General features: G+C 37.6%; 1 protein-coding gene across 1 annotated transcript in view; it reads right to left on the bottom strand.

Moving 5' to 3' along the window:
• Positions 1 to 23,094, bottom strand: part of EDIL3 (EGF like repeats and discoidin domains 3) — a 263,077-nt gene that overhangs the window by 30,817 nt on the left and 209,166 nt on the right. The window contains exon 9 of the mRNA XM_049796524.1: positions 21,042 to 21,226. Coding sequence (XP_049652481.1) covers positions 21,042 to 21,226 — 185 coding nt within the window. The remainder of the gene's footprint in view (positions 1 to 21,041; positions 21,227 to 23,094) is intronic.

Here is a 23,094-nt window from a genome sequence, read left to right as displayed (position 1 = left end):
ACAGGAATAAGTACTTTGCACAGGCACAAGCCCTTTTCATGTTCCAGTATTTACCAATACTGGGATAAATAATTGAGCCTTAGAGTGTCACTGTGGAAAGCACCTTCTGGAGAACATTTGTGATGACAGCTTCTACCCCTGAGCACCCATGGTGACAGCACAGGGAGCAAGCAGACAGCTGACACCTTACCTGACAAGTTCAAACTATTCTACTAGTTTAGGGTTCAATATTATTAGAAACCAACAATCACCTGTCAGTGCAGCTCCATTTTCCCATTTTCTCAATTATTTTCATTTTTGGCCTGTGGAAGTCCTTCAGAGCAAATCTAAGAGCAACTGGACACACTTAGTCCTGTGCTGGCCCATTAGCTACAACCAGGAATGCTTCAGTATTAAATTAAGAACATGATCTTCCTGTTAATGATAGCAAATATATCAGTTGGCCACATAAGGAATATCTATTTTCTCTGCAAACCTTGTCTCAGCTACATTCTCACTGATGCATGCAAATGATATTTGTTATACACATCTGTGCTCCCTCAAATATTTTTGGAATATTGGAGGAATATCCTTCTTTTATCAATGCTTTCTGCACCAGTTTACATGCACTTACTTTTATTATCCAATCCACTCTGACTTCTCTGCAAATCAACAAAAATAATTTAGGCCAAAATAAGACAAAAAAGACTTCATAAAGTTTTACCGGACACTGAAAATATGTTTAACCTGTAGACAAGTGCATTGTTACACATATCTCACATCACGCATGTCTTAAATTTACCACTACAGCAGGAAGGAGTGTACTGCATGCCAAACATTGTATTTCATTTGTTCGTAGTTTTCATAGTTTCTCAGGCTGCATATCAGAGAAGTTAGGCTTATTTCTATACAGCAGATGAAATGTAATGAGCCTGCAGAAATATGGAACTAACCATTTAGAGAAGAAAACACTGGACTAAAATGAGATGGGACTTGCCAGTGTTTTTATGTACTACTTAATGTAGAGTTCTGCAATATATATTTTCATCTGCACAAACTCCAGGAAGAGCTAAGTCTTTTCTAAACAGAATGTCAAATCAACAAGAAGGGATATGACATAATTTTTTCTCTCTCTAAATGCTGATAATTGAGGCTCTACCAAATTATACCCCAATTGTGCTAAAGGTGTCTCTGCATGCAGGCAAACAAGATTCACAGATATGTACACAGTCCAACTCCAGCCGACACGTTGCCAGACCATCCTAAGAAATTATTCTTTCATCCATAGCAAACTAAAACCAGCAGCACTCCAAAATTGTACGTATATCAAATATGCTTAAGTTTGTCTCTTATCTGCAAGCTCATGCAAGGAACAGTGAGACATGAACCTTCTTCTGCTTTTTGCAGGTGTGATCTTAAATTAGTGTAGTTTTCATGGGCCCCAAAGGGGAATATATTGTGTCTTACTCTCAGTTCCCAAAAGCACACAGATTAGCCTTGCATGTCTCTTGTTCCACTGCTACAATCTGACACAAAGCTGGGAGCTGTTGTAACAGCTACACCACCAGCGAGAGACACAAAATAAAGGTTTAGCTCCCACAGCTGCTCAATTAGGAGTATTCTCATCAGACCGTCTATCTACTTCATAATTTGTTTTCAAAACAGTTTTACCAATGAACGGTAGCAATGTAAAAACCTAGTCCTCCTTGTGCATATTGCAATCTGCTTAATTATGTTAAAAATTAAACTGTGTGTTTTTTTCCCAACTGAGGAGTAAAACCAGCAGTATACTTCTTAAAAGGAAGTATTTAAGAAGTGGTATTTGCTATTTTTGACTTATTGCTCAAAGTGTGTTACTTGTAACAAGCTTACCACCATAAACTGTCCTGCAGAGATCTGATTATTACAGCACACACTGGCACTTAAGTACAGACTAGAAATATGTTAATATAACCAGAGATTAAATACATATAACTGCATGTGATCATTAAGGTAACAAACTTAGGTGCCGTAAAAGAGAAATCCGTTATGATGAAACATGCTGTAATTACTTTTCCCAATATTAAACTGATTGTCTCAGAATCAAATCTTTTTCCCCAAGTTACCTGTGTTGAACTAGTGAATGCTCAGAGTTCTTTAGTTTCATAATTTTGCTCCTCTTTTGATGTATGAGCGTTAGATGCATATTAGTGTGGAATATTTACAGTGTATGCAGCATGGCTGATTTGAAATCTTGGCATCTGGCTGCTTTGTGACTGTACAAATGCAAAAAGAGCTGAAACCTTGCAGACTCTTTGGCTAGCTGCAGTGATAAATACCAATTAGTGATAAATGACCCCACTGCAATGGATGCCCTGAGCACTGCTTCCAAACTACTATGCCCTACACATCGTACCTCCCCAAAATAATACAGCAGCTCTTATCAGTAAAATGAAACATCTACCCCCTGCTTTCAATAAGTAGGTGTCCGTGATCTTCACGGTTCGTCATGGATGGACTTGGGAAGCGCTGCGGTAGAAGAACATCGATGCTACAGAGACTTCAGATACCTGCTTGGAAAAGGGATGTTCAGCAGCGAGGTGGTGGCCTCTGCATTGGGTTGCCATCCGCTTGCGGAGGCATATGGAGAGGAGGCGGCAGATGGCCAACCTCCTTTCATGGCTTCCAGCATGGCCGCTCGTGCAGGCTTTGACAAACACGACGATTAGGAGCCTGCAGTAAATGTCGGTGTGGCTGAGATGGATGAAAGGACAGGAGGCAAGAGGACAGGTGGTAAAGATATGTAAATGCAAACATTTGTTTATTTTAAGGTGATGAAACATCCACAGGAACATTATAGCGGGATGTTGGCAACACGACTCGGGCTGCTGCTGTTTCAAGGCAGCCTAGTTATCTTAATATAAATTATTTTTCAAGGTAGGTAGGCTGTATTGGATTTTTCTGTAGTAAGACTGACTTAACTTTTAATATGAATCTGGCACCTGTGTTACTTTTGATTGGTAAAATGTTAAAAAGATTCTGCCCTTTTTTATCTTGGAAGTGACATGCTTACATTATAAAATCAATATGCAACTCAGGATACCCTTATCCACCTGCTAAATCCCACAGTTTTGGCATGGTAGATAGAAGTGCAAAGGTGTGGATTACTGCTATTGAGCAAAATCTTACCATGAATTTGAAAAGAAATACAGACACCATTAGTGACAACATATTCCCTACCCTCAGATGGGTAATTCTGATTAATTTTTATTCTGGCAGTGTGACCACTGTGTGACTGCAATGTAACATCCAATCTAACCTGATCATCAGATCAATGAATCTGAACATCATGTAAGGCTTTAGATGTATTCTGCAAAAACAGCAGTCACCACTTCACCCCTTGTGATGCAGCTAAGCAAGAACAGCTCACCAGGTCTTGCAACATGTTCCTAATTCCCAGATGAAGCCAGCAGCAGCCACAGTCACTTGGAGCTTCTGAAAGGAAATTCAGACCCTGGTAACTCAATTCTCTAGCCAGGGAAACAGGCAGGCAAATTTTCTCGCAGAGGGGTTGTGACCAGAATTAGGAAAGGGTTCAGTCTGCAAAGCTGGCGAAAAGTAGGTAACTCGACTTTTGCCGAGAGCTCCAAGCACCTCACCAGGTCATTCTGCATGAATCCAAATTTCCAGCCAACAGCCTCTTCAGACTCAGGTGCTCTCAGAAAGACAGAGTTGCCTGAAATACTCTGGAGAGCACATGGAACTTGTTTGTTGTGAGATGTGTGAGCACATATACTCAAACAAAAGAAAGCTGAATCACTGCTAGACATTATTCAGTATAGGGGATGGACATGTAATAATTGTTAAGTCTGTATAAAACTCAGTAAAAATAAAACGCAAATGCATTGATAATGTTATGAAGACAGGTTTTATAAATATTCCTACATCTGTTGAAATCTGTGAAAATGGATATTTGCACAAATATGTACTAATTTGGAAACCTGTACACAGGTTAACGCAAAATAAATACAATGAAGAGATTGAACTATAAAGGAAGGTATCTAAACTGGTCTTCAAATATTAATTTGCATCATCCATGCAATTTCCATTGATCCACCGTACAAATTAAACCCTTCACCCCAGGGAAAAAATACACCAAACATCTAGAAAAAATATGTCTTGGAGGCCATATTTCCTCCTCCTCAAGTGATGACAAGAACAGACTATATATAAATACCTGCTTGTTCTTTGTTGAGTGGACAAGCTCTTATTTCCATGCCAATTTCCTACTGCCTCTTCTGCTCCCTGTAAGGTTTCCCCATAACTACTACAGCAGCTGGTATTGTTACAATGGAGTGTCAAGCATTCAGTGTTTCCTCGTAACATCTTAGCCTAAATCACATATTTTTGTTACTGTGAGCTTCAGCTAATACAAAGTGCTTTCACCTCGATCAGAGTGAAACATAGCAGAGTGAAAAATCTTTCAGCTTCTGTATAAGCAAGAGATTCCTATGAGTTCTCACAAAAAAAAATTGAAGCTCTTGTTGCATGAAGTTACTCTTAAGTACCTGTTACAGTGCTCACGCTTCTAAATTCACTCAGCTGTGTTTCCTGTAATATTTGTAATCCAAAACTAAATTCTGCGTGTCATTCTTGCTTATATAGTGTGTTCTGAAAATGACATTTTACAAGTACTATTAAAGCAGGTGCATTTAATAATGGTGTTTTGATACTAAGAAAGTCATGCAGACTTACATAATCAGATTTTAAATTTCTGGTTTTTTTCCCCTGCTAACATTTATAGTGGACATAGCTAATTATGCTCTATGCCTTGATTACTTAATCAGCAATGTGCCACAAACGTATTTGAGTGCTGCAGTAAATTAAGCTTTTTGTACATAGCTCACTATCAGCATCTTGCCTATTCTCCAGTCATTTATTTAACCAGCTGAAAAATACTGTCATTTATACAAATCAAAGCTACTGTTAGTATCTTTAAAATTTCACTGACCAAGTAACACTTCAAAATTCTTCTGTGGAAAACCATCTTTTGTCCATTTATACAATAGCCTTTCTATTCCTTTATGAAGTGTAAACTCCTCTGCAATTTACTTAATAAGAGAAACAATATTGTGAAGATTGCTTGACACTATCACACATAATGGTAATTTAAGAGTTTAGAAATATTGATAATGAAACAATTAGGTAATAACATAAAATGTGTTGTTGTCCTGGCTACTTGTTTAATTCCTTACGTAGGTAATTCATTCTCTGGTGAAGGTATTTCAGCTATATAATGTGAAATACAGCACAGTGCTTGAGATGAAATATACAAAAATCGAAAGAAGAAGACATACACATAGAGGACTTACAAGATATAAGAAAGCCTCTTGGCAGACCTCAGGTACTTATCACCCTTTTCTAATGCAGTCCTCCTTGTCCACCTGACAGTGCCTGAGGGACCTTTTTCAGTTTAGTGATATGGATGAAACCAGCAGATCTGCTAAAAACAAATTCCAAATACTTCATACTATCTGTCCACAGAATCAGGTTTACCTGATTGCCAGCCCCCAAGGTTTTCTCCATTTCCTGAGGGCTAACTGGAAAACGCGTATGTTAATTTCAGGGGACAGCATGCTGGCATAATACCATTCTTAGCATTGCAATTATTGTGTAGGAATATATTTCAGGTTATTACCCTAATAATACTGAAATAAAATCAGTTGGATAAATATATTAAATCTATTAAAATTACTTTCAAATAAAAATACTGAATGTCAAGCTGGGATAGACTTAATCTTGACTAGCTTCTTTTTTCCTGAAAGGTAACTCCTGACCAAAGCTACCCATGTCAACTCAGCAGAGTCAATGGAGAGTCAATGGAGAGAACAGCCTCCTTCAGAAGGACGTTCTGTATCTCCTAGATAGGCATCTCAGGGAAGCAGTAATTGCTCTTGGCCTGCCTTTAAGAGAGACTAGAGGGATAGAGTGCCCTTGACTTGCTTAGATTTGGCTAAACAGATTTAGGAAAAATACAGATACCTGGGCACAGTAAGGAATCATACTGAGATGATGTTCTTACAGAATTATAAAACAGGAAAAGTCCTATTGTAAACTGGAGCAACAGTTGCAGGATATGATTCTGCAGAAATAAACCTGAAAGTTCTATAAAATTAAAGTAGCATCCATAAATTAGTCTTTTGACATTATTCTTGAGTCAATCAGATTATTCAAGCTCAGTGCAGAAAACTATTTTGATTGTCAGACTACAGAAATATGTGCCCTGTATTTGGCCTGAAGCATTGAGAATTTACTTCCAGCTAAATGAAACAGGAATTTTTGAAAACAGTTCTTCTAACAATAGAATTACACAGAAATCTGGAAAAAAAAAAAATTAAAAAAGAAAGAATACCATTTTAATGAAATAACATTATGCTGTCCCAGCCTTCATGTTTGGTTTATTTTTCCCTTTCCTTGACCTTGGTACCTTTGCTTGTGTGGTAAATGTCTTTGTAGAAGACCGACAGGAGAGGACAAGTTGTACTGGTACAAATTGAGGGCCCATTGCTATCCAAAAAAGTAGATAAAAAAGGCAAAATATATACATATATGTTGGCATAATACACCTGCTGTCTCCATTAATTTTCAGATAAGGGAATTTCTTGAGCTTTGTGTGTTTTTTCTATTTACTAATTTCTAATGGATTTCTTCTGTAAGAACTGGATGAGTTCATGTCCAGTCTCCCCTTGAATTCAGATCAGCTTCTTACAGCCGCAAAATCATCTCTCAGAGCTTGTCTGGTCTATCATGCACTATGTAAAACTACCTCCTAAAAGCTGCCTCTCACTGTTGATGTCCTTTAGTTCTTGTCACACATACTTCACTTATCCAGGCACAACAGGCAGTATGTTATTATCCACTTATGGGCAGTACAGAGAAGAAAAAGGGGTGTGGAAGGCATGAAATTCCTAAATCCTCAGTTCACAGAGTCTACAGGTGGCTAGTGGTATGGACTATCACTACTATAGCAAGCTCAATGCTAGCTCTTAATGCAGATATATTTCCTTTCGTTTGTATAAACCTGCCACCTGCTAGTCTCATGTGACCCCATTGAATTCTTACATTGTGAAAAATACTGCATATTGCATTCCCAACCGGCTTTCTCCATACTCCTCTCTGACTTCTTCTGTTATGTTACATGCAGAGAACTTAGAAGATTAATCTCAAACTAAAAAAAAACCCGCAACCCAAAACCAAATTGATAAATGCCTGTCAAATGCTTTAGGAAACTGAGCTAGAAATCATTTACAGATGGTACGGACAACGAACCCTGCACGGAAAAGGAACAACTTCTCTAGTAAGGTAGAGGTGTATGAGCAGTGGTTGCAGTGCACAACACTATTTACTCCCAATCATTATCCTATGTACTGTGGCAAAACTATATAGCAATGAATACCAGCATTTACACTGACTTTGCTACATTCTGGATCAGACTTCTGACACTTATTTTTGAAACATCACAACATCAGTCCTTAAATCTGAGTGAAGATCAGCGTGCTGCCACCCATATCTGAACATACACTAGCTGGCTTCTTTTGCTTCAAGTAGGCATTGTTTATCTTGGATATTAACCTTTCTGTAAAAAAAAATAAATAAAATTTTACTGTACTGTGATAGATAGTTAGTGGCAGTTCCTGAGCTGTAAAAATCCCCCCAAATAGCTCCTATGGCAGTGCTCCTAAAGCTGGAGTGATAAGCTAATTAATATAACAAAATAACAGAACTGCCTGCCTTTGTTTTTATCCCTGCTACATGACGATTAAAATCAAGTGCAGTTCAGTGAAGAGATCTGTATTTTACAAACAACGCCTTCTTAGAATCATAGCATTGAGTTTCTTTTTACACATTTCCTTTTAATTTGTGAAATAATGGGGTGATACAATGCAAAGTGACAGATTATCAAATTGTCTAGAAAGCTTCCCATAGAGTCTCTACTCCAGTTTTAAAGACCACATTGCCTAAATGGCTGAAGTGCAATGTTAAAATGAGATTTACAGTTCTCTGCAAAACTGAAGAACAGATTAAATTTGAATAATTAATTTTAATGTTTTAATTTATTTTCTTGTACATTAAAGTTTAACTTGCTTATATCTTTTAATGCAAGAAATAAAATCTAATTCCCAGAATTCAGTTCTTTTTTCAATCAAAATGAAATGGAAAGGCTCATGCAATGCGGGAGGACTGCAATGTAAATTGATTAGCCACGATTTCCACCTTCCAAGTGAGCTTCCGTAATAGGTGACAGACCTTTTTAAATCACTGAGCTAGATATTACTCAACACGACAACATTTATTTCCAATTGCTCCATTTTTTCTGATAAAGTTATTATTCCATTTGAAGTTTGACTTTTAAGAGGGTCAAAAAATACAACACTGTGGTCCTTCAATACCTATCCTCTCTTGCTCCGATGGTGGGTGTCATTATTGTTTCATTAGAACTAAAACCAGGTAACATTTTATGACATTTTACCAGAAGAACTGAATGCAATTAGAAAATGTAAAAAATTATAGTGGAAAAAGGAGAAAGATTGCACCCTCACTATATGCATCTGCACAGATATAAAGTAACTTAGACATGCAAAATTCTCAAAAGATCCTTCCTTCATTCTCTTGCGTTTTATTTATGATGTATATTTTAAATAGAAAATTATCTTAGAATAAAAAAAAAATATTTTTGCTTATATAGAGAGAGTCAGATTGCCTTAGCAACACAGAATTACATACAGTAGGACGGGGAATAAAGAAAATAACAAGAACCATGTTAAATCTCTCTGATAATAACCTCCGAATAACTCTTAAATTCTCATAAAAGAGAGATTTAATTTTTAATATCAAAAGACTTTCTAGGACTATGAATTATTGCTGTGAACCATGGACAACAAGACTTCTAAGCTTCTCTCAAATAAAAACAACCCCTCTGATGTATTTTGGAGCACAAAGCAAATCCTACTGTGCTCCTGCAATTTATATCAGTGTATATTTGGGGGAAGTGAAAAGAATAAATGGTTTGGTGGCAGATGCTGTGAAAAACGTTCAACCACTAATAACTAAACTGACAGCTGTTTTAAAGCTTCTCTGAGGTTTATTTTGAGTAAAGCAGTCCTCCCAGTGGAGTTAGATCTGTGGGCAGGGAACAGGCAAGTTTGTCTAAGGAGCAAAGTGAACGTATAATTCGTTTGTTAGTCAGCAAGCACCTCTCCACTGATGGTCAGGCTGTCACTCCCATTAGCTCGTTCGGATTTGGCTCACATTCTCCTAAGATGTGATCCATCACTGTTGTGATGTCCACATTCTTTGCAGTTCACCCCATTCTTTGTACATGTATTAGCATGCAACACACATTTATATACGGAAGAAAATGATGGTACTTCCAGAGATCCTGTTGAAGTGGATGAAGAACATTCACAAGCTGAGTGTCAATAAGAGACACCAAAACCAATATGCTTTCTTCTGTGGAGGACATGTCTGATGCTCTCAATGGTGTGACTGCTGTGCTCTAAGGCCCTTATTGAGTTCGCTGGCATCTATGTTTTGCGAATTCAGCTAAACAGTGAGTTTTATAGCCTCAACACTGCCATGTAAGTTAGCTAGTGAGTCCATCGACCACCCTCTAAAAATCTCTTACTTTTATTCTTTGGCTCTATGAAACAACATCAGCTGAAGCTGTCTGGTACCTCTCAAAAAAAAACAAGTCTTCACTACTCCTCCAACATGCTGTTGAGGTTTCTAAAAGTTCAGTATGCTCAACATCATGTACCAAAACACAAAACTGAATCCACCATATTTGTATATTTGGTATACAGTGGCAGTGTTTGAGTTCAATGTAACTGAAGTATAAATAAGACAAACTGAAGAACATCTCAAAGTCAAGTCAATAAAAATAAATTCAGATAAAGGAATATGCAGTGAGGGTTTGTTCCTATATTTATAAATACTGTATCAAGCCTTTGTAGTATTTCTGATATTGCCAAAGGGACATCATTAACCATCTGCAGGAAGGTCTTTAAAAAAACATTCTGATAGTTTTCTTCTTAATACTTCTTAGCTGAAAACAGTATTGGTGTGTTATAATTCTCATTACCTCTTAACAACGATGACCCATTAAAATGGGTCTAAATATTTTTACTTTTGCCATTAGAAATAACAGATCTGTTTTTTCTACAAAGGTGTTTTCCTTTTACTAGCTATATATAGAATTAACTTCTAATTGTGAAAATATTTTTCTGCTTAATTATGCAACAAAGAAAGGCTGGGTTGAAATAGGATTAATATATCTTGTGGTTAATTAAACATGCAGCTTCTAAGAAGATCACTCCAACAACAAAAGCAATTAAGACTTGGTTATGTATAGGACATAATTAGGCAGGAAGTTTTTGTAATCCCAAGGACTAAGTGTTAAAGCATGCATTCCTTTAAAATAACCTATTATATGAGTTATTTTAAAGAACATTATCAAATGTGAGTACAAGCACTGTCAACTCACATATCTTCTCAGCTCTGTTCCGATGTCAAAGATGAATTATAGCTTAAAAAACATGGCTCTATTCTGAGAAAATTTGCCTCTATTTCTATCTTTATGCCTGTTGAGTAAGTCTTAGCTCCTGTGAGTAGATGTACACACAGACAAAAGCCCAAAATCAGTGAGGAAATTCCGATGAAAGCCTGTTTGACACTCTATTTTACAAGTCTCAAGGTGCTCTTGAACAAGACCCAGATAATTGAAGAAATGTTTAGTTGGAGTATTTTTGTGTCTACTGTGATTTACCTTTTAAATTCTTTTTCTCTCTTTCTCACCTTTTCTACTAAGATTTTTCTCTTATGTCATGTTTTCTGACAGGGAAACTGCTCTTGCATTACTTGAGGATCAAGCAGGATGAATGTTATCAAGCAGAGTGGAAAGAGGATCTTGCACAATACATTGCTATATAGACACACCTGAGTTAACATGGAAACCAAAACCAAAAAAGCCAAGCTATTAAGTATTCTGCTGAGACCAACAGTAAACTATGAGTGGGATGTTATTAGGGAAAAATACATGATGAAACCAATGAATAGGATAAGATTCAGAAACAGTAAAAGAAATGTCTGTATCTACTTTATGTGATGCTTTAACATGCTGAGATAGGACTGTTTCAGTTTTCTGCTTACTGCTAGGTAAATGGTTAACAATGGTTAACGGCCTGGTTAAGCATGTTTTCCCCTCCTCTGAAGAAGGCTGCAAGGTAGCTTGTTGCCTTCTAATTTAGATTAATTTGAGGTTCCTTTGACACCACTACTTGTTCGTGTTTGTGTCTCAAATTCATTATTTACTTAGCAAAAAAGAGACTATCTCTGTTCACCATTTGCCAAGCCAGGAACTGATCTGTTTCTATCATCTACTTCATGTACAGAACAGAATAAGAAAATTAATAGCAGATTTTGAACAAATATGTTCTGAAGTCAACCTGAATCTCATAATACAGCTTCATTGAGTTTTTATAGTGGCATAAAGACTAAAATCATACAAATACAAAATTAAGAGGCCTGTTCAGTGAAGAATAGCTTTCCAAGACCTTTGTATATTTTACTCATAAGATCTTGACAGACACATGAAGAAAATATAAGTGTCTTGCTTAGTCAAGAAGTAATATTTTGGAACAAACACACAAGGCTAATAAAACCAGCACAGTCCAAGTAATAAAGCATCAAGCTATCAGAAAACAGAACTAGACTCAGTTCTACTCTATTCTTTTGCTTTCATCCTGCATTGGCTTTTGTCTCATCTGTTTGTACATCAGGTATTTTTTGCTACTTAAAGACACTTGACCTTGTCAAGGTTGCTTCATTTCTCTCCGTCATCTGTATTTTCTTTGTCGTCCTTTTGTCTTGTTGAGACTGAAAGTATTGTGGGGCAACAATTGTGCTTGAGTCTAAAACTAATTCAGACATAGCTACAAAAACAATGAATGGTTTTATTAGGAAAAAGTGGATGCTGTTTTGAAACACTGCCATGGAAGAAGAAGGCATGAATAAGAAACACATTTGCACCCTGTCTTTCTGTTTTCCTACCTAGCCACATGTGTAGCCATTTTGTTATTTTAAGACAGGGCAAGGAAAATACAGTTTTGATTCAGAAATAGAGACAGAACTTTATTTCAAATCGCTGGAAAGGATAGCTAGGTAAAACAGGCAGGAATTTAAAACAATGAAAAGCTAACATCTTTCCATTAAAATTTAATGCATGCCATTTTCAGAAGGTGCTGCTATTGACATCAAGCAAGAGCAAAATTTCCACTGTAAATGCACAGTAACAAAAATTACTTCAGTCTCAAGTCCTATGTACAAAAAAATTCAGAACAATCAGGGATTTTTCACTTAGACTCCCAGATTCTTTAAAGCAAGATCAAAAACTGTTATTGTAATAGGAAATGGGTCATTATTCAATTTAACTTTCATCTGCAGGGGAGTGATACACAGAGAAAAACCACAAGTCAGTAAGGGAACTGACAGTACTCTCTTGCAATGCTTTAGAGCTAGACATGATTCAACTGTTTATGGAAACTTCTCAGGTAATTTTTGTTAGTGATGATGAATTTGTTACGTTTCAAAGATAGGCTATGGAACACTGAGTTAACCCCTCATTTTTTACTGAAGACTTAACTGAGAGAGTAGGGAATATAATTCACTGAACAGAGTAGTACTTTGTGCAATGAAACATTTTTCTCCTATAAAATCCTACCCATAGCTAATTTACAGTTCAGACAGTCTCTTTCCTTCATACCTGTTTATGAAGCTGTCATCATACAAGTTTTTATCACAGGAAATAATCATGCTGTATCTATTTGTTGCCTATTTCCTGCACACCTTGTGACAAAGAGCTACTGTACTCTGCCTGTCCTTCTAACAATCTCTTTCTATTTGGCCAGAGTAAAATCAATGATTCTACCAAGGCTCTAGACTTCACTGCCTAAATGATAAAATACAGCCTAAATACAGCATTGAAAAGGCAAAATAAACCATGATTTTATGCTGCCTTATTTAATTTCAAGGCTTAAATTCAATTACCACTATAAACATTGCGATAAAATGAATTGCAGAAGAAAGCTTTGCAAAGTCAAAAGCAATTTATGAAGGGCAATGCTGAAATGCACAATTTAGTAACATTATCAATGTGAATAATGCATTTAACTTGAAATGATTTGGGCAAAAAACTGTGTTAGAGAGTGACCTCTGGAATGGCCATCAAATATTTGCTGACAGGTAACTGTGACTAGGAAATAAAGGCATACCTCTTAATACCATTTGTCTAAGCTATGTGTTTGTTGGTAGTGTTAAAAAAGCATTGGGAACATATTAAGAGATCAGAATTTTTAAAAAAAAAAAAAAAAAGAAGAAAAGCTTGCTGTTCATCTGAAGCTACAGACTCTTCTAAAGGCAAATAGTGATCATCTAGTTGCAAACTTAAGTCTGTGGCTTATGTGCAAGTGAAGAAGTCAGTAATGTGACCTGTTTGGCATTCTAGCTTAGGCAGTGCAAAGTAGGTAAATACAACAGTGTGCAATTTCGGAGTGGGTATCTTTACCTGCTTTTGTCTTTTGACTACATCACTCTGAACTATTTGTCCATAACTACCTTATTCCACCACTGACTGCTTTTTATAGGGAAATTTATATATAGTGAGTTTCTGGACAAGTATAGGAAAGGAAGGATCCATATTAATAATTTAATCACAAGCTGCCTTGTTCTGTTGCTACATTCTGTGAACTATCAGACTGTTTGAGCGGAACATTACCCTGTGAAACTCCCCATCAAGGTAAACATAAGACCAAGGAGATGCCAAAGCTGAGTGTCCAAGTGAAGTCCTTCAAGCAGAAATGACAGCTGCCTTGCAAAGAACCACAAGAAAACAAAAAGATGACTTTGAGTTGGAAAGGTAAAATTACCAATAGTGACTGTAAATATCTTTCAGTATCCCAATAAAAAGCACGGCGCAAAGAAAGGTTGATGTCCGCACTACTTGCCTTTTGCCATCTGAAATCTGAGAACTCACTTTTCTGCTTGTGAGAAATTATATTTAAAAACCAGTACCAACTTTGCATCTGAAGAATGAGGGAGAAATTTTGTTGCTGTACATGTAAAGGACATTGGTTCCTTTCCTAGTCTATTGGCGATGGCTGTGGTTTGTTGAAGCTGCAGAGAAAGATACATGCTCTTTGTTTATAATGTGTTATAATTAAGCTTACAACTCCCATAGAATACTGTATCTTTCAAAGAACAGTCACAACACACTGCTTAGCAGTCCAAGCCTTCTCGAAGTCATGTAATTTCCTCATTATGTTAATTACTAGATTGGTTTTAAACTAACATTTTATCCTATTCCAATTCTGGGTCCTTCAAGTCCTTATTTATTAAGATGTTGTTAAGCATTTTCTTTTTTTTTCCAGAGTATGACTGTTAAAATATTTAAGCTGGTGGCCAGACAGAAACCACTTATTTGGCTACTTTAGCCAGTATTGGTATTAATGCTTGCTTTGCTAATGACACAATTCAAAAGGTAATTAAACAATCCATACAATTTTCTCCTTATGAGTGGTTTACAGCATTTAGGAAATGCTACATTATAGTGATTTCCTACCTAGTAAGCCTCTGCAGAATTCATTACAAATAAACAGGTAAATACAACAAAAAAGGGGAGAAAGAGGCAGGTGCAATAATAGCGAGAAGCAAATACCACATGAGAAAGAGGAAGCAATTTTTGTTTTTTTAGTGACAGAATGAACACCAACATGAAAATAAGTTCAGCTAACCAATATGAGATGAAAAATAATGTTCTCTTCCCATATTAAAAAAGGGAAGGATTCACCTCACGTAACTTTCATCATTCAAAAATTCATCTTCTCATTTAAGCTAATTGTCTCTCTCTTTCTGTGTCTAACAGAGTAAAGGCATACCTCCAGGGTGATTCATAACGGGAAACTTAAGACACTTATTTAGGGTAGGATGAATTATTCCCTGATAGTGCTGTCCTCTTTCCATTGACTATAGAAGGAGCCTAAGCAACTAATTAGAAGTAGATATTTTAAAGTAGCTATAAATTGTGTATGTATTTTTTTTTATATATAGAATCTGTAAAATTAAAAATAGCTGTAGTTTAGTCCATTTGCATCAGGTTATATAGCCAATAACTTGGTGAAATGCAAAAACAAGGTCTGGTTTGTCTCTTTAGGCTCATGTTAGCTGCCCTCTGCATGAGGCTGCTGCAGCTGACATAGCATCAGTCATGATTACCCTCTGTCTTCTTTTAATCCTCATTTATCTTAGTACTTAGACAATTTCAGTTGACTTGTGTTGGTGGTGCAGAGCACAACACATACCACTGTCAAGTTTTGTAAATAGGAGAAATGTAGCACAAAGTCTACTTTCTATGAATACTCTATAAGAAAAACTGAGCAGAAGCTGACTCTGGTTTAGCCTTTAAATAACAAATTTCTCATTTGATCACTTAGAAGCTTAAGCACTGTAAATAAATGCTAGAAGATTAATATATGCAGATCCTATGACGGCATGAGACTTTGTAGATAGACATGTTTTTGCATATATATAACAAAAAGTGAGTAATTATTTGGAATACAATTTTGTCTTTGTTTTCAAACACGAGACTTTGTGATGTAAAAAAGATGGTCATGTATTAAACTGAAAGAATAAGCAAATTGCAGCACTGAGACAATTGTTTTCTAACAGTGTTGGTGAAAAATCCCAGTAATATTGTCTAATACTGGAGATTAGGCTAGCAGAAAAATACCCAACCCAAATGTATTATACTACTGGCAATCATCACATTTTAAAAATGTGTAGGTATATATGTGGCAGTTGCTTTGCCAGTATGCAAACAATCTGCTCTCTTTACCAGCAACAGTTTTTTCCCTAATAGGGCTTAGCTGATTCCATCACATACAATCAGCAAGAGAAACATTAGAATAAGACATTGCCTGTTGCTCCATTCTACTATTTAAGGGAAGGATGATTCTCTTCTAAGCTCAATGGTAGATATATAAAATAACTGTGGACAAACTGTATCAGGTTTATCATTCAAGCACATCAAGCTGCAGAACCTTGCACTAGCTTTGCAGCAAAATACAAGTTAAGCAACCAGATGAAAGTCATTTTTGCAGCAAGTAAAGTTCCTTAAAGTTTCAATTACAGCTAGAAACATAAAGCTACTGCAGTGCTGCTGGTGACCTGAAGATAATATGGAGCTATAAAAGGAACCTCAGAAGGCTCCAAGACGGGCACCCTTTTCACCTAGATGTGCTCTGTAGGGAGACAGGCCTTCAAAAAACCCACAATATCACCACTTTAAAGATAAAATACTACCAACACATGTATGATTATAAAGTTGGGACTAGGATAACATACAAAACAGTTTATGCAAAGGAGATGGTTGAGGAGGGAAAAGAGACCTCCAGCAATTTGGAGACACCAAATGAAATGAGATGCTTCAGCTCCAAGGTATATTGCAGAGGACGGTAGATCAGAGAAAGAGCATCAGAGAAATTACATGCTGAAGCACCAGGCAAAGGACAAATGGGCAAAGGCATTAAAGCAGATCGTGCTGCTGTTCTTATTAGGCACTGAGAGAGAGTGGGAAATCAATACAATGACGGTATGGCATCTGTTGATCTAGCAGAAATAAGGAAATATTTTAAAACTCTGAAACTTAACTAACAGTAAATAGAGAAAAGACTTTAAGCCACTGTTGTGATCTCATAATCTGCAACAGTAGAGTGGGAATGGATTTTGAGGAAAATGTTAATTCTTTTGAATGATAGTCTCAGCTAGGAACATGAGACAGAGAATGGTGAAAATCTATTTACAAGACCAGTCACCAAGCATCTGAAAGGTCAGTAGGAATAATTTTCAATAGTATTTATAGCCGTAGTGCCTCATTCTGAGCATACAGCAGGAAGTTCTTTAACAATTCTTTTAACATCAAATAACAAATAACTGAAGAAATGGGGAGTGGGGTGAACATCTTGAATGACAGTCCTGGATTGTGTCCAGCAGGAGCAGAAGCGCTCCCAGAACTGGCAAAGTAGCCTGGTCACGGTGGTTCAGCAAGAGATCCCGGGAGAAACTTGTGAAGTGGTTCATGGAAGCAGATGATGCTGACAACCAAATCAAAGTAATAAGGGAAAGGGGCTGCCTTGAAGAAAAGTGAAGTTTAGGTTTTTCTTTAATTTCTTAGTAATTAACTTGAAATGCTTTACCTCACTTAGTTTATGCTAAGGTTATACACAATCATGGGAAGCAAACCGTGACTTTCTTTTTCTTTAATGTCACTTCCCTACCTCCCCCTGATCTTTAATCCTATTCATAGAATCATAGAATCACAGAAGGGTTTGTGTTGGAAGGGACAATAAAGATCATCTAGTTCCAGCCCCCCTGCCATGGGCAGGGACACCTTCCACTGGACCAGGTTGCTCAAAGCCCCATCCAGCCTGGCCTCGAACACTTCCAATGATTGAGCATCCACAACTTCTCTGGGCAATGTGTTCCAGTGTCTCACCACCCTCACAATGAAGAACTTCTGCCTCACATCTCATCTAAATCTACCGTCTTTCAGTTCAAAGCCATTACCCCTTGTCCTATCCCTACATGTCCTTGTAAAAAGTCCCTCTCCAGCTTCCGTGCAGGCCCCCTTTAGGTACTAAAAGGCTGCCATAAGGTCTCTCTGGAGCCTTCTTTTCTCTTGGCTGAACAACGCTAATTCCCTCAGCCTGTCTTGACAGGAGAGGTGCTCCAGCCCTCTGATCATTTTTATGGCCCTCCTCTGGACCTGCTCCAATGGGTCCATGCCCTTCTTAGGTTGAGGGCCCAGAGCTGAACACAGTACTGCAGGAGGGGTCTCACCAGAGTGGGGTAGAGGGTGGAGAATCACCTCCCTCAACCTGCTGGCCACGCTTCTTGTAAAGCAGCCCAGGATACAGTTGACTTTCTGGGCTGCAGATGATTTCACAGAAGTGTGTCCAAAAGGAAGGGAATCCCTCAAGAAAGTATTCAGCAGCAGAGAGAGTTTCTGGAACTGATTACTCACATTACATTCGGTACCAAACCTGAACAGCAACGTTGTTCTGTATCACCAAGCTGCATAGATTTGAACTGTGATAAGTACAGAGACACTAATCAGGCAGGTTACCTAAGTTAAAGGAAGCTCCTGTGCAATGAATTAGGCCAGGCAACTGACATGGCTTCTGCAGCATCATCTTTAAAGGAATGGAAAGAGTGCCCTTCAGCAAGCATGTGGGGGAATTCAGACCCAGATTGACTGAGCTGGAAAAGTACAATTTTGGTCATCTAATCTCATTAACTTTTCCTCCACATCACAAAAATACTCTCTTCCATTGCTAATGATGTTGTTTCGTGTAGAAGAAGTGTTGTGTGGGGAACCTGTAGTTCATGAGTCAAGTCTACATCACAACAGATTTTCAACAATTGCAGCATCAGTAAGTTGAGTATTCTTCTTGAACCCAAAAATGCATAGTCTGTGCATGGAGCCACACAATACATCATATTTCTGCCTCTGGAGCTAAATTGTGGATGTAGCAATCCAGAACACTTTAAACCAAAGAGTATACTTGTTAATGGCTGCATTTTTAATTCCACAGAAGATTCAGAATTTTCCTTTTTGAGAGAAAACCAAGTAAAACAACCACAGCTCATGATGGAGAAGAATTTATCTCTAGAGTAAATCCAAAAGTGCTGTGAACTGCCCATAAGTAGCAAGTAGCATTTACACATGATGCAAACACCACTTCTCAGCAACCATTATCACAGCAGGTGCTCTGAGATGTATGTTAGCACACAAGCTTTTAAAGAGAGGAACAGTTGATAGCAATAGCATTTGGGCAAGGATCCCCCAAAACGATTGTAAGTCAGAACAGATCTGTTCAAGTCATCCACATACCACAAATTACAACAATAATTTTTAAAGGTATTTGGCAGGCTTTTACCCAATTTTAGAGGCATTCTAGTGAAAATTATAAAAGGTAAAGCAGATAAGGCATGTGGAGAAAATTCAAAGAGCATGGAAAGCTAACACTGTGAAATATTATATTGGTAGGCCAGCTACTTTAGCAAAATCCAAAAATCTGTGTCTTAAAGCCCATTTTAGGATACCATGGAATCGCTATTGGGACTATTCCTTGTACCATGCAGTTGGTGAGGGAAAGGGTCATACAGGTAAGTTTGCTTTCACGTGCTTTTTCTTACAAATGTGTTTTGACTAAACTCTGTGAAAGCAGCATGACAGTAAAATTGCAGTCAGTGTGTTAAAAGGTTACAATATAATACTCTGCTTTTTAAGGAAAAAACAGAGAACCGCCAGCAAAGAGAACAACAATGAATGGATGAATTTAAATGACAGGCATGTCTTTCTTACAGAATTGTTACCTAGACTTGAAGCATGTGAGTCCATCTCTACTCACGGACTGAATTCAGAATGATCAGTAGAAGTATATGACCAGCTTAAGCACTGAAAAAACAAATGGTTTTAATGCCTCCTGGTTTTTTTTTTTCACACAAGAAATGTTATGAATCTCTTTTGGAGAAATATCGTAAGTAAAATGAGTTTCAGGAAAGGGTAAATTGGTCATATTCCTGTGAAGTTACTCATATCACAGACATGCGATGAACTAAAAGATGAATATTTCTTCACAACTTTCTTTTTGACTAGATATAAAAAAGCACACGTGATACTTCAAGGACTTGCAGAGACTGTGCAAGTGGTCAGATTAAATTTGCAGGCTCAGGTACATTCAAATATAGCAAGACTTAGAACAGAATGGAAAATTTTAGAATATAAGAATTAACTCTGCAACCCCTTGCCATCTGTAGTTAATTAAAAATACTCTGTCACCCACTGGAGGAATAACACACCACAGGATATTTTTGTGGAGTCTCTGCACACCCTTGGTTTCTTGGTATCACTGATGGGGCTAAATATGATACAACTGCCTCTCTTTTATGTGGAGAAACATTTTCTTCTGCTTCTCCATTGTAAAACACAGCAATAAAATTTTCCTCCTCTCCAGAAGTTACTAACTACTGTTCAACAAGCTGCTCTAAAAAACCTTCAGCAAATCCCAGGATCTTCAGCTATTTAAAAGTTAAATAGACAAGGCAACTGCTCCTTCCTTTCTGTATGTATGTGAACTTGGAGAAAAGATAGTAATCAAACTGCTTAGCAACTGTAGGTAAAAAAGCTAATATGTCATAATTTATATGTGAAAATATTGCAGGGCGTTAGTAGCCACGTCTAGTGCTATTGAGGCTTCCCACTGAGAACTGCACTGTAAACTGGCAGCTGACTCAAAACACTGCTATTTTCAACAGTTCAAAAAATGTAAATGTGTCAGTGACTGGTCAAATAGGCTTCCATACTGGTGATTTATTGCAATCTTTCACATTAGCGTGCTACTGACTTGTATAAATAACTCCCAGGCTGAAAACAACCCCTGTGCACAGCTTTATAATGAATTCATGTGCTGAATCAGTCTTGCTAGCTTCAGTGCGGTGTCAGAAGGTAATTTTGAGCAGTCTCAATTCAACAAAGATAATTTCTATGAGCCGGATTTGCTAACGTGCACACAGATGAAGTAAATATGCTTTTCTGGGGAGCTTTGGAAGTACAGAGGGGGGGGGGGGGGAGGGGGAATCATCTCTCTCAGCAAATGAGAAGCCAGTAAAACAGATCTGTAACTACTATTTGAGACCATTAACAAAGGAAAATCCATGGCTGCTGGACAACTTGTAAGGTTTGGCTTGTGGAGGTGAAGGTTTCTCTGAGCAGGGTTTTCTGCAACTGAGGTACCAAAGACACCACGATCTGTTTGGGCTTCCATAACTTCATCATCTACATGTGGCAGGGTTAGGATGGTTACACTCAGAAACTGAAGAATATGAATATAATCCTAAACCAGTCAACTGTCCCCATACCTGAAACACAACGAAGACAGACATTTGGGAAAATGTATGTGAAGCTTTACCTGCAACCACTGTGACTGGTCATTGTGGCCAGAGGTCCAGGCATTAACTTTGCCTTGCTTGTCCAGGCGGGCTTTCCTGGGCTCCCAAGCAAACATGTCCATGTTGAGTGTACGGAAAACACTGGAGGCAGTAATTTGGTAGTCCTGTATATGTCCTGATTTCATCCCCAGGGGTTCAGAGCAACCTGGAACAGCAAAATAAGATCTGTGACACTACCTATTTATCTCTGTAAGCGGTTTAGGTTTTCCGTTATGGAAAAGAAAACTAGCAATTCTTGAAGAAAAGGCTTTAATCAAGTCTATTGTTGGAGGAACTTGCAAACAGACAGAGGAAAAATAGCCAATTCAAGGCACTTTATTTCCACACTACCTTGGAAGAATCAAAAACAAGATAGAGAATTCAACATATTTTATCCTGGCATAAATTTATGAAGGCAAACAAACAGAAAAGATGACTTTTGTCTCTTCTTATCTTGGTTTTTCCTGTCCATCAGGTTGCTATTGTTTCCCCTATTCAGTTTGATTTTCTCATTCTTTTATGCCATGTCACATCAACCATGTGTTTGCCTACTGAGGAAACTTTGATTTTTCTTAAAGCCACTGCTGAAGCAAAATGTTAACAAGCACTGAGCTTTTCTACACTTTTGAATTACTTGACATCTAGCCAAAACATTAGAAAGCCCCAACACCCATTGACAGAGTGGAAGACTACAGAAAAACAACTGCGAAGGAGGAAGAATAGTAGGAGATAATCGCTTAGGAGTAATCGAGAGTTAATGGCTTATTTGTTTAAAACAGGTGGATGCCCCACATCATTGAATTGTTTTGATTATAGCAAAAGAGAGATCTTGGCCCTCTCCTTTCTCTGTTAGGTGTTCATGAAAAAAAAAAAAAGGGACTCTGTTTCTCTGCCTTGCTATTGTACACTAGGAACACGGAACGTACATTTGGATCCAGAAGAGCAAAGAAGCAAGCTGACAACAGGAGAGTTACACTTTGATAGCAGGACTGTAACAACAGTACTGGAAGCCAAGGGAGGCAGATGAGCTGCATGGTTTTAAGATTTAAAAAAAATAATAAGAAGAAAGGCAAGTCAAGTGGCTGAGAGCGAGAGGGCTGCTAAGAGGTCAGTAAGGGCAAATGTATGGCTGGGTGGAGTAATGTTTGATGATTGAACAAAAGGTGAAAGATGGAGATTGGAACATAAAAAGAAGCTGTTATCTTAATTCCTTCCTGCCCCAGATGTCAAAAACCTGCATATGTGCAGTTGTCCCAAAATTTTGACTTCACAAATTTGGGGATCCTACTCAGTTCAGTAGGTGACTGGACTCAGTTAAATAGCCAATAATATTTTAACATACCCTAACTCATTGAGTGAGACTGTGCCCAGGATCTAACATACCTGGTTTTGCAAGGAGTGCATCATCACCGTGAATGCACAGAACCTTGATTTATGTATCATTGGGAAGACAGAGGTTTTCCACCTGACACTCACATCCCTTGCCACCGAGTGGGTTCCTATCAGGTAATCATTTGCTGAGCCACCAGCTGTGTTTCTTAAAGCACACATGTAAGTCGTGAAGGCTTTCCTGCTGGGACCATGCCCCTACTCAGTTGGTGTCTCTTGATAGAGCCAGAGCACTGTGTGACCACTTAAAACACCTTCAAAGTTTTTATTTTGTTTTTTTCACTTTATTTGAGCTAGGTATCAAAGCTGGTTCTCTTTTTCTTAAAAGTCCATTTCCTCCACAGCATGTTTACCCAGATTTAAAGACCTGATTCTTTTTTAGTTTCTTTGATATTGTTAGCAGAGACCTTTTGGTCAGATTCTACTTTCTGTTTCTCCCATAGGTTTAACACACAGAATTAAGTGGAATTATTATGTATTCAAATCAGTAAGATAAGACCAGGCCCTTTGTGGGGGGTCTGACACCAGGAGCAAATGCAAATTACCAGAGACAGATAATAATATGCTCTTTAGTGTAGTAACTACTTTACTTAAAATTTGAAATACTGACATGTTTCATATTCAATTAAAAAATAAACAGAAAAG

The sequence above is a fragment of the Accipiter gentilis genome, chromosome Z, assembly GCF_929443795.1.
Source record: "Accipiter gentilis chromosome Z, bAccGen1.1, whole genome shotgun sequence".
In the NCBI taxonomy this organism is placed as follows: Eukaryota; Metazoa; Chordata; class Aves; order Accipitriformes; family Accipitridae; genus Astur; species Astur gentilis.
The sequence above is the reverse complement of the archived record's forward strand: the minus strand, read 5'-3'. Positions and strand labels throughout refer to the sequence as shown.